Source organism: Thermobia domestica, chromosome 5, assembly GCF_964235325.1.
Source record: "Thermobia domestica chromosome 5, izTheDome1.hap1.1, whole genome shotgun sequence".
Lineage (NCBI taxonomy): Eukaryota > Metazoa > Arthropoda > Insecta > Zygentoma > Lepismatidae > Thermobia > Thermobia domestica.
This window is the reverse complement of record NC_137458.1, coordinates 159,563,884-159,587,123: the sequence shown is the minus strand read 5'-3', so window position 1 is coordinate 159,587,123 and position 23,240 is coordinate 159,563,884. Positions and strand designations below refer to the sequence as shown.

The window sequence follows — 23,240 nt, the reverse complement described above, 5'->3', positions numbered from 1 at the left end:
AATTTTAATATTTATTCATTAGAACAAAGCCATCGTATTGTTGATCTGGTTTCCCTCCAAAAACAGTTCAAAATGAATTCTATGTCACATACTTTATATCAACATTAAACTTCCATGTTCCTGAAGTTAAAACTCAAACTAAAGATACAGATTTTTTCTATTGCAAGAAAAAATAAACTGAGATCAACATATTGCTGAAGTCACCAGTTAGGAGAATATGTTCTACCTATAATTATGTTGAAAACATGATAAACTGTAGATATGCGTATTCAATTATTTTGGTATAACCAATTTCCAGCAGTGGCGAAAGGTAATCCCACTAGTAGGGTACGCCCGCCAAATTAATAACACATATAACATTTTGTGTCACAAAATGTTTAAAATTATTGTCAGAATTCTATTTTCCTTATTGAGTTGAAAAAAGCTACCAAGTCTATTTATTTTAAAGAACTTTCTTAAATGTATTTCTAACACTGTTTAGAGTTGAATTTATGTACATGTATATATAGTAGGGATGGCCAATTCCGGAATTTTTACTTTCCGGAATCCGGAAAGTAAAATCGGAAAATTCCGGAATTCGGAAAAATTCCGGATTTCGGAAAAATTCCGGAATTCAGAAAAATTCCGGATTTCGGAAAAAATCCGGAATTCAGATAAATTCCGGAATTCGGAAAAATTCCGGATTTCGGAAAAAATCCGGAATTCGGGAAAATTCCGGATTTCGAAAAAAATCCGGATTTCGGGAAAATTCCGGATTTCGGAAAAAATCCGGATTTCGGAAAAAATCCGGAATTTGGAAAAAATCCGGATTTCGGAAAAAATCCGGATTTCGGAAAAAATCCGGAATTCAGAAAAATTCCGGAATTCGGAAAAATTCCGTATTTCGGAAAAATTCCGGAATTCGGAAAAATTATTTTTTCTTTTTGTAATCCTAAGAATTTTGTTCAAATGCAAACGAACAAATTTCCTTTTTGTAATCCTAAGAATGTATGATGCAAGTTAAGCTGAAACTTACATCCTAAAGTATACACTACTCAATCTTCCCATGGTTAATGAGATGTAGTCCAAAAGTACGATGTACTCCTAATATTTAATTTTTGTTTTACTGTGATATTGTCCAGAGGTAAGACATATATCACACTGAGATAAACAACTTGACATAATGAAGATGTTATCATACGTAGTTTTCCAGAAAATCGTGAGAAACGATTTTTTATGAAGTTAAAATATGCGTCGCTTGTTGCCAGTGTGATGCAATTGGTAACTTTTATGCTGGAATAGTCTTATTATTATTATTATTATTATTATTATTATTATTATTATTATTATTATTATTATTATTATAATTATTATTATTATTAATCGTTTATGTACTGTAAAAGAAAAATATGAACCGTTAAGTAGTAGATTTTATCTGTTGTTTTTTGATATTTTCTAACAGTAATAACAAATTGCTTGTAAATACGCAATGATTATCAAGGACAATGGCATATTAATGTAAGGACTACTCTGCAGATTAGCAATAAACAATAAACAATAACAGATAAACAATAGTCCCCCCCCCCAAAAAAAAGTAACAAACTTGGGCACGTTAGAATGTTCGCGAGAATATAGGGACGCATTGAGACTAGCAAAAAACGTTCTGTTATTATTACTCAAAGGGCCGTACGATGGAGGCTTTAACGTTAATGTTAATGGCACCAATGAGCACTTACTTGCTCTAACGGTTAACCTCATTTTTGAGATGATTCTTAGAAGTGGGCGTGTTGGCATGCAGTTAGAGTACTAACGATTTGCGTCACTATCGAAAACTAACGTAGCACTAGCGACGTTTAAAGTCGAAATTGGAGTCTGACATAAGTGGCTTGTCAACTTCACGGACATTATATTTTCCTTGAATGCGAGAATTTTGCGCCCTACCACAAAAATAGGAAAAAATGCGCTCGCAATATATTTGCACTGGGATGTTTGCGCCCTACCCCAAAAAGAGGGGAAAATGCGCCGGCTATATATTTGCAGTGGGATGTTAACGCCCTACAATTCAACTTATTATTGTATTGTGTAAAGTAACTTCCACTCGCACTTGAACTAGGCTTGCCTCTCATCGTCTCAGTGAGTTACTCCATACGTTATAATATTCCGAACAAATGAAAAAAATACAATTTTAGTTCACTAAAGGGCAATCCATACAAATACAATTTTTCATTATACTACAAAATTTACAATAAACGTATAAATGATTGATATATAATTATTTATTAATATAATCAAAGAGTATAATTTAATCTACAAAAGGCTGTTTGGCTCTACCCAGATATCTCTGTTCACAATCCTTGCGAGTTGTTTGGCTTTTCAGGACACAAAATATAGAAAAGAAAATGTAAAGTGAATGTAAAATCAGTTCAGTAATATTATCAAGAAAACTATGTATAGTGTGTTTACTTGCTGGAATTACACTTCATACACACAATTGCGTTCAGTCGTTCTTTCAGGAAAAATGTTCCGGGGGGCACATTTAGTATTCCGGAGGGGGGTCACTGCTGGTACTATTCTATTTATTATTATATTATAGACGTATTATTTTGGTCTCCTCCGAGGGGGGCACTCTGAGAGCTCTGGGGAGGCCAGTGTTCCCCCAAAATCATCTCTGGAAGAAGCAGTGATTGCGTTGATCCGTTGTGTTCTTTTGGCTTATATTGAAGTTTATTCTCCCCTTATATATCCACAATGAAAATAAATCACAAATGACATGGTTGTGGGGGGAGGATTGTTTATGCTGTAATGTCAGCCTCTCCGAGGAAATGCGTAAGCTCCAATAGGTTCTTTTATTTCGCAGGGCTCAAACTTCCCGGTGGAGGTACATCGCAGGCGCAATTTTCCCTGTTCTTGAGGTAGGGCGCAAATTTCCCAGACGCAAAATTCTCGACACCGTTCGAATGACCTCGGAAGACGATATCTTTTTCAATACTTTTTTTATATTCTTTTACTCGAGATTTCTTCATAGCTTCTTATTAAAATACTTACTAATATATCCTCATTTTATTGTCCTAACCAATTAATATGGGTATGTTGTCAGTAAAATATTTAGATTGATCGAGCCTTTGGTGTGTAACCACAGTATTTCATATCATGCCCCCATTAGAAATCTTGGCTAAACGAACCAATATATGTTGCCAATAAAATAGTTTAGAATGATTGAGCCCCTGGTAAATAACCACAGTATTTCGTGACAGATCCCCCCCCCCCTTCCCATTACCATATTCTAGCTACGTGCCTGACTCAGCTAATTCTCTACATTCTTTACCAAGCACACATTTTCTAAAGCGGAAAATGCTCTCTAAATACCTAAGCTCATTATTTTCAGCAGATACACAAACTGGGTAACTATCTACATGAATGTTATATATGTCGATTACTGGAAACCGCTTCTCGCTATCTATTACCATATTTACTATATAATGATTAACGTTAAAACCGGAAATGGTTGATTTGTACCGCTTCCGGTTTGAATATTACATTCATCAGGGAACTCGATTCTTAACTATTAACTCTGTACATCATGGCCAAAATTGATTGGTAATCCATCAGATAGTTCTTGAGACTGTTTGTTTCACTGACGGACAGAATGAATATATGGCTATAGAGTTTTGATAAACTAAATTCGTTAATGAGTGATGATGGAACAAATATAAGAAAGGGAACCAAGAGTACCACCGGGAAAATTTTCGAACACAAAATTAGCCATCGAAAACCCACATGTCCTGGGTTAGAATACCATAGATGAAAACTCTACCACTGAGTCATCAATCACCCGCTTATTAGTTTTGTTAACTATTATATTAATATAAATTAATGAATGCCTGCTTATGTTAATTATTGAACAATTACATTGTATACTTCGTAAAGTCAAAAATTATAAATTTGTATTTACTGTACATACAGTGAGCGCAGAAAGTGTTCGTACACCTACGCTATTGAAACGAGAATGCCTCCGAAAACGAAACAGAAAATTTAAGAAGTGTAATAACACACACAATATGAATAATAAAACTAAGCTTTATGAATATATCAATAAAGAACCACAAAGACAAGTTTAATGGTCAGAAAGTAAATAAATTCCGAAGAAAGTGTATAGAGTAGACACAAAAAGTGATCGTACACCTGACGTACGAATACGAAACAAAGATACCACAACTGGGGTTCACTAGTATTCACCTGAGTCTACACCTCTGTATAGCATGACGAGTAACAGAATGAGTTTAGTTGTGAATAGGAGTGAAAAAACTGCACGGTGGGCTGTCGAAATGGGAAGCAACCGAACAGAAACAAATGAGGGGACAAGAAAAGTAATTATTAAAGTGCATAAGAAGGGTAAGTCTTTGAGAAAGATAGCAAACCTCAGGGGCAGATCCAGAGGGGGGCGATCGGGGCCATCGCCCCCCCCCCCACACACACACAAGAGGAAACTTTCTTATTTTATATATAAATAAACCCATCCATAACAAGTTTGGAGCTCTTAAAAGTAGCAGTATTACTGCCGACCGCCCCTTCCCCAGAAGTCCGTCCTGGATCCGTCCCTGTATAGAGTAGCCACAATCGAGTATTTTCCGCTGTATGTTTGGAGTCGTTGTCTTGCTGAACAATAAATTGTTTTCAAGAACCATCTTCTGCGCACTAGTATGGAGATATTCCTTTAATATGTTAATATACACTTTGTGGATCATCACTCCATCGATAAGGTGGAGACGACCCACTCCTGAGGCACTCATACAACCCCAGACGAGCACGGACCCTCCTCCGTGTCTTACTTTACGGACGAGATTTTGAGGATTCATCTCTGTATTCACCTTGCGCCATACCATACGCCTCCCATTGGACTCGATAAAATTAAATTTATTTTCGTCCGAAAATATGACCCTATTCCAGAAAGAAGCCTGATCCCTCATCTTTATACTCTTTTTCAAACTTTAGTCTCTTTATACGATTTGTCTTGTTCACCCATAACATTTTCCTGGCTATCCGACCATGATACCCTGCAAATATTCCGCACTGTACTGGCTGATACTTTAACACTGCGTGTTTCCAGATCCGTTGCCAATTGCACAGCACTACTTTTTGGAACCTTTTTTCTTTCCCTAATAATGTAACGTTTAACTTGTTCACTCAACACTCTTGGTCTTCCAGTTCTTTTTTATTATTATTATTATTATTATTATTTTATGGTTTCGCACAGTGATAGAAACATTATACATCGCAATTATTGTTTGTACTGTTGAACAAGGCCTGTCTGCAAGGTTTGCCAGGGGCGGATCCAGAACGGACTTCTGGGGGGGCGGTCGGCGGTAATACTGCTACTTTTAAGAGCTCCAAACTTGTTATGGATGGGTTTATTTATATATAAAATAAGAGTTTCCTCTTGTGGGGGGGCGATCGCCCCCCTCTGGATCCGCCCCTGACTCTATAATACCTTGAAACAGCTTCGCACACCTCCCCAATCCCCAGACATGAACCCCATAGAACATCTATGATCTGTTCTGGAGACAAGAATCAGAAGGCACAGCTTGTCTACTAAAGAAGGCCTAAGAAAAGCTATTAAAGAAGAATGGGACATAATCAGTCCCGAAGCTACAGAACTACGAACTACTACAGGTGAAATCAATGCCACGAAGACTACAGACAATCATTAACGCACAGGGTAATCCCACAAAATATTAAATAACGTAATATACTTTATAAGCATTAATTCAAGCATAAGTGTACGGTGACTTTTTGCGTTTACAAAAAAGGAATTCTCTCTTTTCTTCTGAACAAAACAGTGATTGTGTTTGTTTAGCCTTTCTCTTGTATATAGAAATAAAATGTATGAATGTGTAGTCTTAATTCTGGTTATATATATATTTTCCACCTCCCGTTCTCATGCTAGCTGTTTTCAATATAAAGTATGCACGGTGTACGAACACTTTCTGCGCTCACTGTAGGTATGTTGACAATAAGCGAATGTTATTAGAATATTTGTTGAGATTTATTTTCCTTCACTGCCTTTCGCCTGGTTAGAAAGTAGTTTGCAGTGCTTTGTAGCAGCTGCAGGTGGGAACGCGATAATGTTTGAGACATACCGGCGACTTTTTTGTGTGTGAAAATAAGACCTTTCTCATAAAGTAGTAAATAACTGCAGTAGCAATTGTCTATGTAAATGATAAAGACATATCCAACTACAAGAAATTAATACAGTATATATAGCCTATTCATTATTGTGTTTCTCTTTTAACAGCTACTAGCTAAGGATGGCCAATTCCAGAATTTTTACTTTCCGGAATCCGGAAAGTAAAATCGGAAAAATTCCGGATCTCGGAAAAATTCCGATTTTTCTAAATTCCGGATTTTTTCCGAATGTCGGAATTTTTCCCAATTCCGGAATTTTTCCGAAATCCGGAATTTTTCCGAATTCCGGAAAGTAAATTTTCCGATTCCGGAAAACAAAATTTCCGGAATCCGGATTCCGGAAAATTTTGGCCATCCCTAATATATAGTAGTTTTTGTTGTAAAGAATGAATATATAAGCAAAAGTAGACGGAAAATAGTCTATTATTATTATTATTATTATTATTATTATTATTATTATTATTATTAAACAAATATTTACATGAGGCAAACACGCAATACGTATTAATGGAATATTCCCATTTAGTGATGAGCAAATGCAAGACCTGGGTGGTCTTGGTCTTGGTCTTGGTCTTGCACCTCCAGTCTTGGTCTTGCACTGGAACCCTTGGTCTTGGTCTTGGTTTTGGTCTTGCACACCCAGTCTTGGTCTTGGAGGTCTTGCTTGCAAGAGACTTGCAAGTCTTGCTTTTAAGAAATCTAATCCCAGCAGGAGAAATCTAAGTTCCAATCCCAATCTTTTAAGAAATCAAAGTTCTAATCCCAACAGGTGAGAATTGACTGTAGTGAGATAGATACTCTTTTCTAAAACCGGAGTTCAAGCTACATATATTATACTACAAATATAACAAATATAATGATCAAATAAATCACCAAGATGCCAGGGTTGATTAGGTGTTCCTGGAATGGTGGCTCAGAGGTTGAACGTGCATCTCTATCGGATGGGGCCCTAGTTCGATGCCGGCTCTCGCCAAGTGAACTTTGTGATGGACAAACACCGTTTGTGGAGGTTTCTCGGCGTTCTCCCGTTTCCTCCCACTTTATTCATTCCACCATTTCATTTATTTCTCATCATCACCGCCTCCTTTAGCCTAGCCAGCATAACTGTGGGACGTAAAACTCAAAGATTTCATTTTTATTGTGTTGTTTTCGTATTACTAGTAATAGCAGTAGTGGTATTCGCTGTCGTATTAGTATAGTAATAAGTAGTAGCAGAAGTGGTAGTAGTAATAGCAGTAGCAGTGGCAGCAATAGTGAAATTAGCACTAGCATTCGTAATCGTAATAGTAATAGTAGTATCAGCTGTAGTAGTTGTAGTATTAGTATCACATAAGGTGTAGCAGTTTTACATATCTTGTCTGTTACTCTTAATGCACTAATGAGCGTAGTATACGCTCCATGAGCTATATATTATTGTATAATAAACATGGCTGGACAGAGCAAGCACAGATAACAAATAGACAGACAGAATAGGGACATAGAAAGAAAACCTTGGGTAACCTTTCACACAATTTTCTTATCCGAGAAGGACAAATAGACATTGCAATATTATGACGACACATTTCTCATTTCCCATTGGATATTGAAGGATTGACTTATCAACTTGGTTGTTCCCAGGCCGGTTACGCCCGGCCAGTTTAGGGTCCGGCCCGTTTGTGCCCGGCTCGAGATTCGGGTCGGGCCGGATCGGGTCTAACCGGGCACTGAATACAGATCCATCCAGACCGGGCAGGGGCCGATCTTTGGGTCTGGGTTTGCAGGGCTCTGGAACTTTTCCTACTTTTATGCACAGCATAGTTTGGAAGTTTAAAACTTGTCCTTGGTCCCATAATATTATTAACTCTAACATATCAATGATACTCTTGTGTATAATTCAAAAAGTTAGCCGTGAAATTTAATCCAGATTGGAAGTAGTTCTGGAAAGACTTCTTGCTATAACAGTGTTGTGGGTGTTCAGATAAAACCAACATAATATTTCTATTTCACAACGGGTGAGTAATGCATAGGTCATTTCTACTGTATATCAAGTTCACGGACCAAAACGACTTGTGACTTCATGAAAAAACTATTTGTTAGTTCTTCAAGATTAATAACAACAAATAGCTAATACTAAGAGTACACGCAACCCATTACTTCGATAGAAGAGGCAAATTCAACAGACATGTTTACGTATAAAAGACTAGTGCTCTCCGGCACTTAGTAGAAGGCTTAACTGGGTGGAAGCAACATAGCAACGTTCTATGCGAAAGAACGCTGTTTTGTCTCTCTGTTGTGTATATGAAGCACGAGTTTACTTGTGTGTTTGTCTGTGTGCGTTCTGGGGATCAGACGAGTTGACATAAAGTTACTAAATTTTGATCACGGATACTTTTGTCCAGGCCCCAGACTAGGACGAAGCGCTTTTTTCAAAAATCGAACCAGGGTTCTCAGGGGAGGGGTGCATTTACCGGGACATGTAATGATATTAGGAAATGACCGATATTTGTGTCAAATCCATAGTTTTCACGGTCGCTGAAATCAATGGTGACACTTCCATTAGCAATGACTCAAAATCGGCTACCATTGTATGCGGGCCGGGGTCACCGGGGGATGGGGATACCGAAACACGTAAAAATAATCCAAAATAACCTATATTAGTGTCAAATCCCTAGTTTTCACGGTCGCTGATATGAATGGTAATTCTTTCAAAGGCGTTAGCTTCTAAATACAGCTGGGGCCGCGGTGGCTCAGTGGTAGAGCATTCACCTCCGGTGCTTGGGGTCCCGGATTCGATCCCAGCCCCCGCCAAGTGAACTTTGTGGTGGACAAACAGCGTGTGCAATAGCTCACCGACTCACCGACAATGGCTCACTTAACAGCGCGTGTAATAGCTGATTTATAAACGCAATTGATATAGCGTTTATACATAAATGGGTAGCGTGTGTAACTGTTGTTCTAAAAATTATGTGTTGGAGTCGCACCCTAGACTGAATTACATTTTCTTTCAAGGAATTAAACATTATAAATAATGCTCGCGTTCGATGCTGAAAGAGATTCATCCTATGAAGGGAGAAAAACTAAGACAGGTACAGGGGGCAGGGGGAAAAGACACAGACTGCGTGTTAAAATTTAATTTATTCCCATGTCTTTTGCTCTTTCCTTTCTCTCTTTCCTTTTTTCTCATTTTGTTTAACTTTCTATAATTTTTCGGTCTCTGCATGATGCGTATTATTATTTTCGTTTTCTTTTCATTAATTTCTATCTCTTAGAACTTAACATGAATGGAATTTCCGCAGATTTATTTCGTGGTTGTTTCTCTAAGTGATGCTCTCAGATGGTAATACTTTTCCTTCCAAATCCTGGCATGTTATGTTTTCGGGCATGTATTTGCTGTCATGTTGGTTGTCCAACTATCAGACATACAGTGAAACTATTCTGCTACTGGAAAAAGCTACATATCTTACATATTCAAAATCCAGGTTCTAAAGTCCGTGGGTGTACCATGTCTTATATAGACTCGCAGCTATATCACATCACCTCGTGAGATATTCTACTTTTCTATAATTTCTAAACGACTTTTTTCTCTTTGAATCCTCTCCTTCCCCTTAGGACACGCATATGTTCAAACCGAAACTTACTTTATGTTTGGAGCATGCAAGGCTATTGTACCATACGCGCACAACCCCTATGGGACTATAGTAGTGAGTTGCGCAGTTTGAGCAATACGCACGGATAAACCATGCTTACATTTATATTTATTAAAATCTCATATTAGGACTTACTCCGCAAGACAAACTTTTAACAAATGCACCTTTTAAAATTCTGTACTTCTTCTTCTTCTTCTTCTTCTTCTTCTTCTTATTATTATTATTATTATTATTATTATTATTATTATTATTATTAAGCAATTATCTCGGCCAACTTGGTTAATACACACCATTCATCAACGGGTAGTTGTAGAAATGAGTCTTTTAGAACAGGAGCTGTTAGTTCAATCGGTAGAGCGCTGACTCATAGATTCAAGGGTTGTGAGTTCGAAACTAGTCCGAGTCAAAAGATTTTTTTTCTGATTTAATCCTTCAGATGGAAATGTTTCAGTGGCGACCGGTGGATTGTGGTTTCGGGTGTTGCAGTACGAACGATAAGAGACAGAAGATATAGAGTGGACTCATAATCAGCATAACTTTAGATGCAAATGCTATGTGACATGTTAAATTAAATAAAATTCTGTTTTTAAAATAGAAAATGCAGAACATTTTATCCGATTAATCACCTTAATTAATTAGTAAGTTCATTCTCCTCTCCTTGATTGGAGCAAATCTGTCTAATACATGCTGGTTGAACTCTGGTATTCTTATTGTCAGGTTTTTTCGATGGAAAGCATAACCAATGGTGATAACCTTTCTTGGGACATTCAATTCCTTGAAAGTGTCAATTCTTTTTCATGTAGAAAAATACTTCTCGTCTTTTGCTGACGCCATAGGTACAGTTAATATTAATTTCAGAAGCTTTGTAGATTCAATAAATATTTTTTCTAGATTATTGCGAACGATTCATTCTAGCAAACTCAGCCCCTGACAGTGATCCGAATTCCTCTTCAGCGTTGACTAAGAGAGTTCGTAACAGAGATTAGCGTTATAAAAAATGTCCATTTTATTCACAGTTTATCCAGGAAAATTTAAAATAAATTGAGGAAATGTTCCAGTGCAAATAACATTACTGCCATAAAACATCCTGTAAATTCAAACTGGATTTTTTTCGAACACTCTCCTGAATTATCCTTTGCTTGTTTTGTCTAAGCCTTAATTGCAAGTTTTTCCTTACTTGAAAGCTGGTCAATGTTTTTTGTAAGTTATTTATAGAAGTCACGGTATACAATTCATTCAGAATTTGTAGGTTATGTACAAAATTAAAACACACACAATAAAATTAAATCTAATAATTAAAAACCAAAACAGTTGATACAAAAGAGGTACTGGTATATGAATTACGAATGCCACATATTCATACATCAACACACACACATGTACGTCAAAGAAAAAACTACATTCCAAATCATCCGTCCTGGTTGTTACGCAATGCAGGATGAACACAATATACTTCCACATGAGGCGACACAATGCTTATCAATGTCATATGTTCTGGAAAGGAAACCTCGAAACCTGCCAGATGTAAGATCAGCATATATACCTTACAGAAGGCAAAAGTCGAAGAACATCAAAATAAACAGCACTGTCAGTTCTACACTCAGAAATGTGTGGTGGGAGGGGTTGGATACGTCTATGCAATATATACCTTTCTTATTCTGCATTCGGAAAAACGATAAGTAATTCTTAATTACTGTCACCTATATTCTTAGCAAAAAATGACACATTGATTGTTTTTAAGATGAGAGAGAGTACATGATGAGGTGTAAAATAAAATATTTAGCCTACATCAATCGTTTCTCTGTTAAACAAGTATGGTTCGTTAGGAAAGTCTACAAATGTTAGTCGAGTTTCGAAATTTTTGGGAGTTCCGGACCCGGTGTACCCCCCTCGTGGCTACGCCCCTGAGCATTGCTAACTAGTCCCAAATTCAATGTGACGTCCCCCATCATACAGTTTTATGTTGAAATTATAAGTAAAAAATATACTTATTTTATAAAAGAAATATGGATATACTAAAATACATCCACAGAGAGAGGGTGCGATTATACATACTGACTTATTAATATTTGAATCACAAATTAGTGTGGAAGAAGCCTTCATTATCAATATAAGCTAAGTATTAACTTGTAAATGCGGGTCTACTTTTATTTGTTCCCTGCTCTACTAGATACTTTCTTTCTTATTTTTAATTCTGCAATCACTTTTTTAATTGTCATTATATTGATTTGCGTCAGTATGGTCCCGTAATTTAAAAATATGAATGCATAAAAACAAATTGCTAGTGAAATAAAATTCAGAAATCTTATTTAGCGCGAAAAACCTTCTCGTTCGGAAACCGTGCTGTGTTGCAGAAGCACTGCAACGACCAGTCCCTTTAACTTCTGAGATAGGGGAAAGGAGATTTAACATTTGCTCCAATTGCCGCGCTGAAGGAATCTGGTCGTTGTATGCTCGTTGCAACACAATATAAATTAGAAACTCTGTGACGGATTATTATTCGCTGCTTAAAACTTATTAACGGAACGGATAGTTACAGAAGTAAAAAATATGTTATTTAAAGTGTATATATGCGAGTATTAAAAAGTATTTTTTCTATTCTTTACTACTATTGATAATAATATTTTTTCTTGAAATACTTCGGTCGTTGCGCAACGCGGTAACACTAACATTAGCTGCCACTGAAATGTTTCTCTATTCACTTTTGTCTCGTAATTTTGGATAGAAATGTTTGGATGTGAAAAAAATATGCTAGAATATAAGAAAAGAAAGATAAATTACGTGATATCTTTTGCAATTTTTAACTATATTTTCACCTATTTAGGACGTTTATGAAAGTTCAGACTTCTATATCTCCTTTTCCCCTCTTATGTGTCCTTTAACTACGTAATTCCTACCCTTATTTCATAAATCACATATACATATATTACAGATGTATCTCTTCTCTTCTCTCTACATCATGTCTGGAGATAAATGATTTGACAACAAGTTACAGACACGATTTTAAAAAACAATACGATCTGCGATATCAGTGATACATGTTGTGATATTTAACTTGTGATATTTATTGTATTCTCTTGTGTAAGATTTGTATTCTCAGCTTTTCTATTTATTGTTTTATATGTTGTGATATTTAACATATAAAACAATAAATAGAAAAGCTGAGAATACAAATCTTTACAGAGATGACAGTGCACTGATGCTTCAAATTTGTCTCTTTACTCCCTATACCTATGTTAATTCCCTAGTCAAAATAAAAACACTTCAAAATTAATCACGAATTCTTATACAACTATCCCTTCCTTGGAGCAACGCGCGATCACATACCCGTCACGGCAATGTAAAGGTATTTTTGGTGACTAGGATACAAATACGCATACGTGAGAGGTCCCTAAAGAATATGGAAAATTGCAACGAAACCGTATTGGGACTATTTGCAAAACAATAAATGAATCGTGTTTTAATTTTTGCGGATAAACAGTGTTGGGGCCTAGGCCCATCCGAAAAAAAGAGTTAATAATACCGTAATAGAGAAGGAAGGAGTGGACCGAAGGAAATTATTTTGTGTAGATATTATATAGACTTTATGTAAAACAAACCCTTTCGTGTTTCTGAAGTGACCCTATCAGTTTTGCCTCAAATTTGGCAGACAAGAGCAAACTGGGAATAAATCGATACGTCTTTTTGTTTGTGCAAAAACATTCTAAGGGTTAAATGTGCCTCCTGAAATACTATAAAATATGCTATATTGTTTGTGCGTGTAGTTGATCTGTCTAATTTGAAGAAATCGGATGGAGACACGACACTTGTGAAGCACGAAAGCAATATTTTACATATTCAATATCTACATACAATTTAATTCGCTTCGGTTTACTCCTCACGCCAGTCAACGCCTCGGTTCACTCAACAGGTTTTTTTTTTTTTTTTTTTGCTTTGAGAAAAATACGAAACACGTATTCCCTCATCTTACCTCTACAATATGTGTGCACATTTCATTCACTTCGGTCCACTTCTTTTTGCCTTTCGGGGTCAAATTCCAAAATTTTGGTCGGGAGCTTTTGCCCTAACAAGCGTTTCTCCCCCAAAATTAAAAAAATCGTTTAATTTTTGCCTATTGTTCATACACAAAGTTATGTTGCAATTCTTTATGTCCTTTATACACATCTGACATACTGTTATTAGCACTTCTGATTTTAATGATAAAAGGTTTGGAGGGGTCAGTGCCTCACCCAACCGTTTTCTCCAGGAAAACACCAAACCGGTATCCTCATTTTACGTCCGCAGTATCTGTGGACAATTTCATCCACTTCGGTTCATTTCTTCTTGCCTTTCGGGCGTCAAATTTCAAAATTTTGGGTGGGGGCTGTTGAAACCTAACACCGTTCTTACGCAGAACATAAAAAAACCATATTCGTTTATTTCTTTTCCTATTGCCCATACGCAAAGCTATGTTGCAATTCTTCATGTCGTTTACACACATCTGACAACTGTTACTAGCCCTTTTGATATTTCGTGACCAAATGTTTGGAGGGGTCCGTGCCCACCCAACTTTTTTTCCAGGAAAATACGAAACCCTTATTCCCTCATTTGATGTTATACAATATCTGTGCAGAATTTCATTCACTTCGGTTCACTTTAATTTGCCTTTCGAGCGTCAACTTTCAGAATTTTGGGTGGGAGCTTTTTCCACCTAAAACCGTTTTTCTGTACGAAATTAAAAAAAAAACTGTATCCGTTTACTTTTTGCGTATTGTCCATACAGAAAGTTTCGTTGCAATTTTTCACGTCCTTCACACAAATATTTCGTGATCAAAGGTTTGGAGGGGTCCGTGCACCAGCCAACCCTTTTTTCTCGGAAAATACGAAATCCGTATCCAGATTTTACGTCTGCAATATCTGCGGAAAATTTCATCCACTTGATTCACTTCTTCTTTGCTTGCCGGGTGTCAAACTTTAAAAAGTTTTGGGTGGGGATTTTTGCAACCTAAAACCGCTTTTACGGAGAACATAAAAAATCCGTAATCGTTTATTCTTTGCATAATGTCCATACACAAAGTGTCGTTGCAATTCTTCATATCCTATACACACATCTGACATACTGTTACTAGCACTATTGATCTTTCCTGATCAAATGTTTGGAGGGATCCGAGGCCCACCCAACCCTTTTTTTCCAGGAAAATACGAAACCCGTATTCCGTCATTTTATCTCTACAATATCTGAGCTGAATTTCATTCACTTCGGTTTACTTCATTTCGCCTTTCGGGCGTCAATTTTCAAAATTTTGGGTAGGAGCTTTTGCCCCTAACCCGCTTTTTTCTGCAGAAAATAAGAAAACAGTATTAGTTCATTTTTTGCGTATTATCCACACACAGTTTCGTTGCAATTCTTCATGTCCTCCACACACATGTGACATATTGTTACCAGCACTTTTGATTTTTCGTGATCAAAGGTTTTGAGGGGCCGATGCACCACCCAACCGTTTTTCATTAAAATACGAAACCCGCATTCCATCATTTTATGTCTACAGTATCTGTGCACAATTTCGTTCACTTCGGTTCATTTCTTTTTGCCTTTCGGTCATCAATTTTCAAAATTTTGGGAGTGGGATTTTGCCCCCTAAAACGGTTTTTCCGCAGAACATAAAAAACAATATTTTTTTGGCGTATTGTCCATACACAAAGCTATGTTGTAACTCTTCATGTCCTTTACACACATCTGACATAATGTTACTAGCACTTTTGATATTCCTTGATCAAAGGTTTGGAGGGGTTCGTGCCCCACCCAACCCTTTTTTCAGGAAAATACGAAACCCGTATCCTCATTTTATGTCTTCAATATCTGTGCACAATTTCATTACTTCGGTTCACTTCTTGCCTTCCGAGCGTCAACTTGCAAAATTTTGGGTTGGGGCTTTTGCCCCCTAAAACCGTATTTCCGCAGAATATAAAAACCCGTATTCGTTTATTTTTTGAGTATTGTCCATACACAAAGTTATGTTCCAATCTTCATGTCCTTTACACGCATCTGATATATTGTTACTAGCACTTTTGATATTTCGTGATCAAAGTTTTGGACGGGTCATTTGCCACCCAACCTTTTTTTTTTGTTAGGAATATACGAAACCCGTATTACCTCATTTTACGTCGACAATATCTGTGCACAATTTCATTGATTTCGATTCACTTGTATTCGCCTTTCGGGCGTCAATTTTCAAAATTTCAATATTTGGTTGGGCCTTTTGCTAATAAAACTGTTTTTCCGGAGAAAATAAAAAAACGTATTCGTTTATTTTTTTGCGTATTGTCCATACATAAAGTTTCGTTGCAATTCTTCATGTTTTTTTACACATCTGACATACTGTTACTAGCACGTTTGATATCATGATCAAATGTTTGAAGGGGTCCGTGCCCCACCCAACCGTTTTCTCCATTAAAATTCGAAAGCCGTATTCCCTAATTTTACGTCTGCAATATCTCTGCACAATTTCATTCACTTTGGTTCAGTTGTTCTTGCCTTTTGGGTATCAGCTTTGAAAATTTTGGGATTAGCTTTTATATTAAACCTTTACATTATGTATTTTTTCTTTTTTATGAAATTCTTCTTCCGGGATGGAAGGAGAAAATGGTTTCCTCTTATATTTGTTTCTTGCCATTCATCTTGTTTGAACTGCTTAAGTAAGATCATTTTGTAACTTTTGATGTCATCCAACTCCGTCACAATAATAACGTTATCATTCTTAACAATTTGTTTTATTCTCTTATTTGCAGTTTGCCACACTGATATATTTGCTACAAAATTGAGGTTTGGTCCAACGCCTTTCGAATTCGCAACAAACCGAAGCACCGAGGTTTTTGGGTTGCCTGCTATTGCAGGAAAAGGAGAATAGCAGGTGGTAATGCACTTTTGGAGTCGTGTATACAAAAATTTACAAACGAGAAAAACTTCGTGACGAAAGTAATGTAATGACCCACTTTGTGGTCCTCCATATGTAAATATTTGATATGCAAAGTATATTATTAATAATTAAGGTATACCAAATATGCTTTTTAGTGGTTTATATTGATGCGAGCGGTCCCGGGTTCGATTCCCGGTGGGAACACTCGGTCGAGAAAATGTAACAGCTTTTACAGGCCAGCCATCTTGAGTGAAGTTTTCCTGGGTTTCCCTCATTCGCACCTGGTAAATGCCGGGATGGTACCTAACATATAGGTCCCAAGTCGTTTATTTTCGTCCCCAATCCTTGCTTCCTTCTCTTTCATCGGATAGTGTGTCGCCGAGGGACGTCATCCCTCACATACGTGACGGGCTAAATGGCCTTAGATGCTGACAGCGCAGAAATCTAATTCCTTATCGTAATCCCTAAGACTTATATTGGTTATAGGTTATAATGGTTTTGATTTATTTTGTTTCAATTATTGTGTTACGTGTATTTAGTATGCAAATGTGTTTATTTCATATGTTGATTTTTGTATAAACCTCGTGCATACTAAATTACAGGACCTTTCTATCCATTTCTAACTCAAAGAAAAAATACCAATTGTGTAGAGTTTTTTTTTTTAATTAGACAAGTTTGATTTGTTTTTATTTTTAGTTTAACGTCCCTTTCAGCAGCGAGGCTATATAAGAAATTGACCTACACCCTAACGTGGAATCCGAACCACACGAGTTCCTGCCGTAAATCGAACCCGGTTCTCCCACGCCAAAGGTGCGTACACTAACCGCTTAGCCATGAGGGAGCTCTGCTAGGCGAGTTTGCAACTATGACAGCTGAGAGAAAAGACGTTTTTGGGTAGCTACTTCAGAAAAACTAGTTTTGAGAGAGACTTTCTCTGTTTTTCTATTTTATTTTATTTATTTTTTTTTGTTTGAACCATCTCTACTTTGTTCAGGATGAAGTGTTCCTCCGAATCATATATAAGAGTCTGCTCCAAGTGATCTTGGCGGAGTATTTTAGGCTGAATACTGGAAAGTTTCGCTTGATGGCAAGTTATTTTGGTTTTAAGCTTGAAGGGTTTACTTCCAGAAGGATTGTTTCCTCGGGAATCTACATGAAATACAGTCTTGAGTGCGAGCTGTGTTTGGTGACTAGAGAATTGTTAATTTTAGCCTATAAGAATGATTGTGGTGTAGGTCCCCGATAACAGGTTTTGTTGCAAGCGGTATATCGCTCAGAATAAGTACTTTCTGAAGGTATAACTGGAGAAATTACAAATTCAAGTCATATTTTGACTTATTAGCTAAGGCTAGGAGAATCAGGGAATTAGCTTTTACTTATGGATTTTTATATATATATATATATAGCAGAACGTTTTAGCATTCATATGGGAAACAGTGTCCGCCTTAGATATTTGGTCTTTACGCATTAACTAAGAACTAGCAATATCTGGTTTCCACGGTCATGGAACAGATCATAGGATTTTATGTTGAGACTCTTGTTTATGAGGTTGTAAGGTTTTTAAGTCTGCCTACGGATTTAGAATCTTTGGGTTCAGTTCTTGGGTTCCAGAGCTTGAAGGTTGTTTTTGTTTGAACAAACTTAATCTCAAACTAAGCCTCTATTGAAGGCGCTTCATTCCTCTAGAGAGATTCTCTAGCATCCTACCCAATCCTTAAGTAAATTACAACTATCCTGTTTAGACAATGCATGCTTAGAGCTTTAGACCAGACAGTTTTCTCATTATTGAGGCTTCCTGTAAGGAATCAAGTGAATATGATGGCCTGTAAATGAACGGACGTTGAGCTCACTCACGATTAAGGAATAACTTAGCTGAATTAAGGAATTGCTTCATTTTGAAGTTACAATTTTATAAGTAATTAATTAGGTTACTCCTTCTCTGGATAGAGAAGTTACTCTGTGATGTATGGCGAACATTTAAAATTTATGACAACTAATGTAGAGGAATTTTCTTCTCAAATTATAGTACTATTCTTAAAAAAGAAAGTATTCTATTTAAGTTGTATATATCCATTGTCTATCGATGTTTCCCTGAACCTGTGGTGTTTAGCGTACTGCTCTAACTGTAAGTATTGTACAGAGGAATTAGTACATTAGATACGTTTTCTTTCCTTAGATTGAAGCGATAACACTTTAATTTGTACTTTAATTTCTTCCCTCGCGAGCCGCCTCTGACTGTGTAAAATAGTAAATAGAGGAATTGAAAAGAATTTTTTTTTTTTTTTAACGCTATTCCATTTACTGAGTGAACGTACTGCGTAATTTGTTAATAGTCTGGTCTTGTAATCCGGAGCTCGCGGGTTAGAACTCTGGCTGGCTACCCTGTGATTTTTTAAAAGAATTTTTGTGCCTTCTGGATGGTCTAGTGGCTAGGGCGCGTGCCCTTGATGGACGAGGTCCCGGAAAAGTTTTCTTTAACGTTCCACGATTTCTCCTCTTTAGGTTAAAGGAGATGGATGATTGTAGTGGAAGTGAATGATTTAGGAAAGAATTGGTGAAATGAAGGTGTGATAGGAAACGGAAAAACTCTGAGAAAAAACACGGACACAATGTTTTCCACCAGAAACTTACGTGGCTGGTATCGAATAAGGAATCCCTCACAGCAGAGGTTAGCGTTCTACCACCAGTTGGGCACACGTGGAACCTGATTCGATACTCAGCCAAGTAAGTTTGTGGTGAACAACATTGTGCTCATAGGAAGTTCTCGGGGTACTCCAGTTTCCTCCCACATTCCCATTCCACCAATTCCTACATGGTCATTCACTTGCCTTATCTATCCGTCTCCCTTAGTCTAAAGGGCATAATCGTGGGATCTTAAACTGAACGATTTCAGTTGATTTTTACCACTAAGCCACCGTGTCCTCCATACAAAGTGCTGGGATGGTTTTCCAGTACTTTGATCACATTTCAAGGTGTTGTACCGTGCAGCCCCGCTGCTGACAAAGGACAAACCAATCAGTTAATCTAAGGAATTTCTGTTTTCCAAGCATTAAAAGTCGGGATAGTACCTATTTGCATTGTTCTTGCTCGACTTTGTTCCCGTAGCGGCTTTAGCGGATAGGCCAGGTATGCATGGGCCTAACCAAAATTTTTGAAAAAATATATAAACGTTAAAACATACAATAAAGTGTAAATATATTTTCCACTATTTATATTAATGGTAGATAATTATTTAACAAATAGCATTAAATACTATTGTAAAAGTAATTTCCTACTGTCTTGAATCAATCAAATGTGTATATCTATCCCTAAGCAAAGGAGTGGGCCTACCCAAAATTAAAATTCTAAAGCCGCCCCTGCTTTGTTCCAAAAAATCGGTGGCTCAGTGATTGACAACTTACCTTTGTTTGGATGTCCAACTGCTATCATCATCGGTTTTCTTGATGCTCTCAAGACGCTCCCGCATTTTCATTATAGTGTCTTTCTCATTATCCTTCATCTCCTTTAGGCTAGTGAAAAATACGAATAATAAATAAACTTCCAGATTTAGGTCTCATAGTTACGCCTTGTCTGTCTGCTGAAAAAAAGAAACGGACAATTAATAAAAGTGAATCATTATAAACGGTATTGTAGAATGAGAATGTGAGAGGAAACTGGAAAAACTCCGAGAAAACACGCACACGATGTTGTCCACCACAAACTCGCATTCCTTGGGATCGAATCAGAGCCCCCTTGCACCAGCTAATGGGTTTATAAGCTGTTAATCCATTAGTTAATGTGTTGTCAGAAAGAAGCTTAAGCAAAGATGAACGTCCATTTTGCCTCCTGTGATAAGCACTCAGGCACAGAGTAACGTCCCCTCACCCTAGAGAGTGTAAGTGCGGTTCCTTTAATTAAGATGTCTTGTTTTTTCATTTCGTATTTGAACATCGTTGGTTAATTAATAACTAGAACAAACAGTACTTGAAGAGGTTGATAATTTCAAATATCTGGGAGCTATTTTGACGAAAGACGTGTACCGCATCAAAGAGATCAGGTCAAGAATTGCCATAGCCAAAGAAGCATTCAATAAGAAAAAGTCACTCTTAACTAGAAGGCTTAATATTGGACTAAGGAAGAAGTTGGTCAAATGCTATACTGTATATGAAGTGTTGTTCTGTATGGTTCAGGGACTTGGACATTACGGAAATTAGAGAAGAAATATTTAGAGAGCTTCGAAGTGTGGTGTTGAAGGAAGATGGAGAAGATAAAATGGTCAGAAAAAGTAACAAATTAAGATGTTTTAAAAAAGAGGAGAGAAGCGGATACTTCTAGCAGAAAGGCCAATTGGATTGGACACATCTTGTCAAGAAATTGTCTTCATACCGTCTTAGAAGAAAAGATAGAAGGAAAGCGAGGAGTAGGGAGAAGAAGATCACAACTGATCGATGATTTGACAAATAGAAGAAAATATTGGGAGTTAAAAGAGGAAGCTGAAAATCGAGAAACATGGAAGAGGCATTTCCAGGCCCAAACTGAAAACTTAAAATTAAGAAGTAAAGAAAAAAACCACATTAGTCCCAGGACCTGCCAAAAGGCAAAACACTTATTATGAGTTAATAGTTCAACATTTCTCAATTCATCACACATTAATTTGAAAAACCTGAATATTTCTGATTTGTGAGATGTTTATCTCCTGAAAGTAATTAATCAACAACTAATTAAACTGCATTTATTTCTTTTTGTTTGTTGACTTTTTTTTAACAGATATATCAATTGTATCAGAAGAGGAATGCTGTCTAGGTTTCCCGGGAATTCGACGCCATGATTGAATCACAGGAAAAAATGTTTTATAATTGGAAATGATATTTCTTTGTATGACAATAAATTTATGAGATTTCATATATATAATATTATATTATATTGAACTAGCTGTATACACAAAACTTTTACATAATAATACCAAAAATATACATGAAATGAATAAATTATTCTATATGTATGTCTTGGAGCATTAGTTTTCTAAAACAAAATATTTATTACATATTAATTATTTAAATTTTTTGAAAAAAATATATATATAAGTTTCTTATATGCGATTGATTTGTGTTCTCTCTCTGACCTTTTACCCATCTCTTTTTTTTCCTACTGGAGACAAAAGGTATCTGAAGTGTGCTTTCACTAGCAAGTGCTCAGTGTAGGCAGAGAAAAGATAAAATAAATGTTGGAAGCATCAGTGACAGATAGTAATTTTTTATCATTAAAATATGGTTATAGAGAACAGTTTTCTCTTTGCTACTGTTTTGTTAAAACAAAACGAGGCAGAAGAAAAAATAACATTTGAGCTGGAAATGAAGAGAGAAAGTGACCATGTGTGTTGTGGTGGTGTGTGCGCTCTGGCGTGGGATTCTGCGTTCCTATGGCAACGGTGGAGAGATGGGTTCTAGGTCAAAACCACATTAACAATAATAGCGATGGGTGAAAACCGTGTGTGTAAATACAGCGTGGACAAAAACAGCGCATGGACAAAAACCAGCACAAGAACAAAAACAGCACATGCAAATACCGCGTGGACAAAAACAGCACATGGGCCAAAACCGCGCAAAAACAAAAACATCGCATGCAAATAGCACGTGGACAAAAACAGCGCATGGACAAAAACCATGCAAGGACAAAAACAGTGTATGCAATTACCGAGTAAGCGAAAACAGCCCATGGACAAAAACCATAGATGAACATTTTGCACTAGGCTCGCTCGCGCTCGAGCCCACTTCTTTCAACTGTTCTCACAATCACTCGCGCTCGCGGTCACTTGCGCTCGCATTCACCTCTCTCAACTAGGCTCGTAGTCACTCGGGCTTGCACTCACACGAACGGGTCAAGATATGAATTAGGTTGAGAACCACTTCCACAGACAGTTTAAAATTTTTATATACATCTTTAGGAAAGATGAGTCAGGAACAATTACACAAGAAGTCCCTTAAATTTGACAACCCACTTGTCTTGACAGTGTTTCAGTTTGCATAATTGACAGGTACTCTTCCAAGTTAAAAAGATATAAGGACAAAAACCGCGCAACGACAAAAACAGCGCATGGACAAAACAGCGCAAGAACAGAAACAGTACAAGGACAAAAACAGCACATACAAATACCGCGCGGCAAACAGCACATGAACAAAAACCACACAAGGACAAAAACAGCGCATGCAAATACTGCGTGAGCGAAAACAGCCAATGGACATTTTGCTATGGACTATAGATGAACATTTTACACTAAGCTCGATCACGCTCGAACTCACTCCTTTCAACTGGGCTCACGCTCATTTGGGCTCGCGATCACTTACCTCAATGGGGATCGCGCTCACATTTCTCGACAGGGCTCGTACTTACTATTGCTTGAATTCATACGAGTTCACACTCACTATTCTTAACTGGGCTCGCGCTTACTCGGGCTCATGTTCACTTCTCTCAACTGACCTTGCACTCACTTAGGCTCGCGCTCATTTCCATCAACATGGCTCGAGCTCGCGATCACTGGGCTCGCGCACAAACGAGCTCGCACTCAATTCTCTCGAGT

At 37.1% G+C, this 23,240-nt stretch overlaps 1 protein-coding gene across 4 annotated transcripts in view; it reads right to left on the bottom strand.

Moving 5' to 3' along the window:
* LOC145686206 (uncharacterized) overlaps positions 1–23,240 on the bottom strand; it is a 199,645-nt gene that overhangs the window by 143,570 nt on the left and 32,835 nt on the right. For 3 of the 4 annotated variants that reach the window (XM_081759255.1, XM_081759253.1, XM_081759256.1), the window contains exon 2: positions 20,086–20,261. In XM_081759255.1, coding sequence (XP_081615381.1) covers positions 20,086–20,183 — 98 coding nt within the window. In that variant the 5' untranslated portion in view covers positions 20,184–20,261. The remainder of the gene's footprint in view (positions 1–20,085; positions 20,262–23,240) is intronic. The other variant, XM_081759254.1, reaches the window with a different exon arrangement.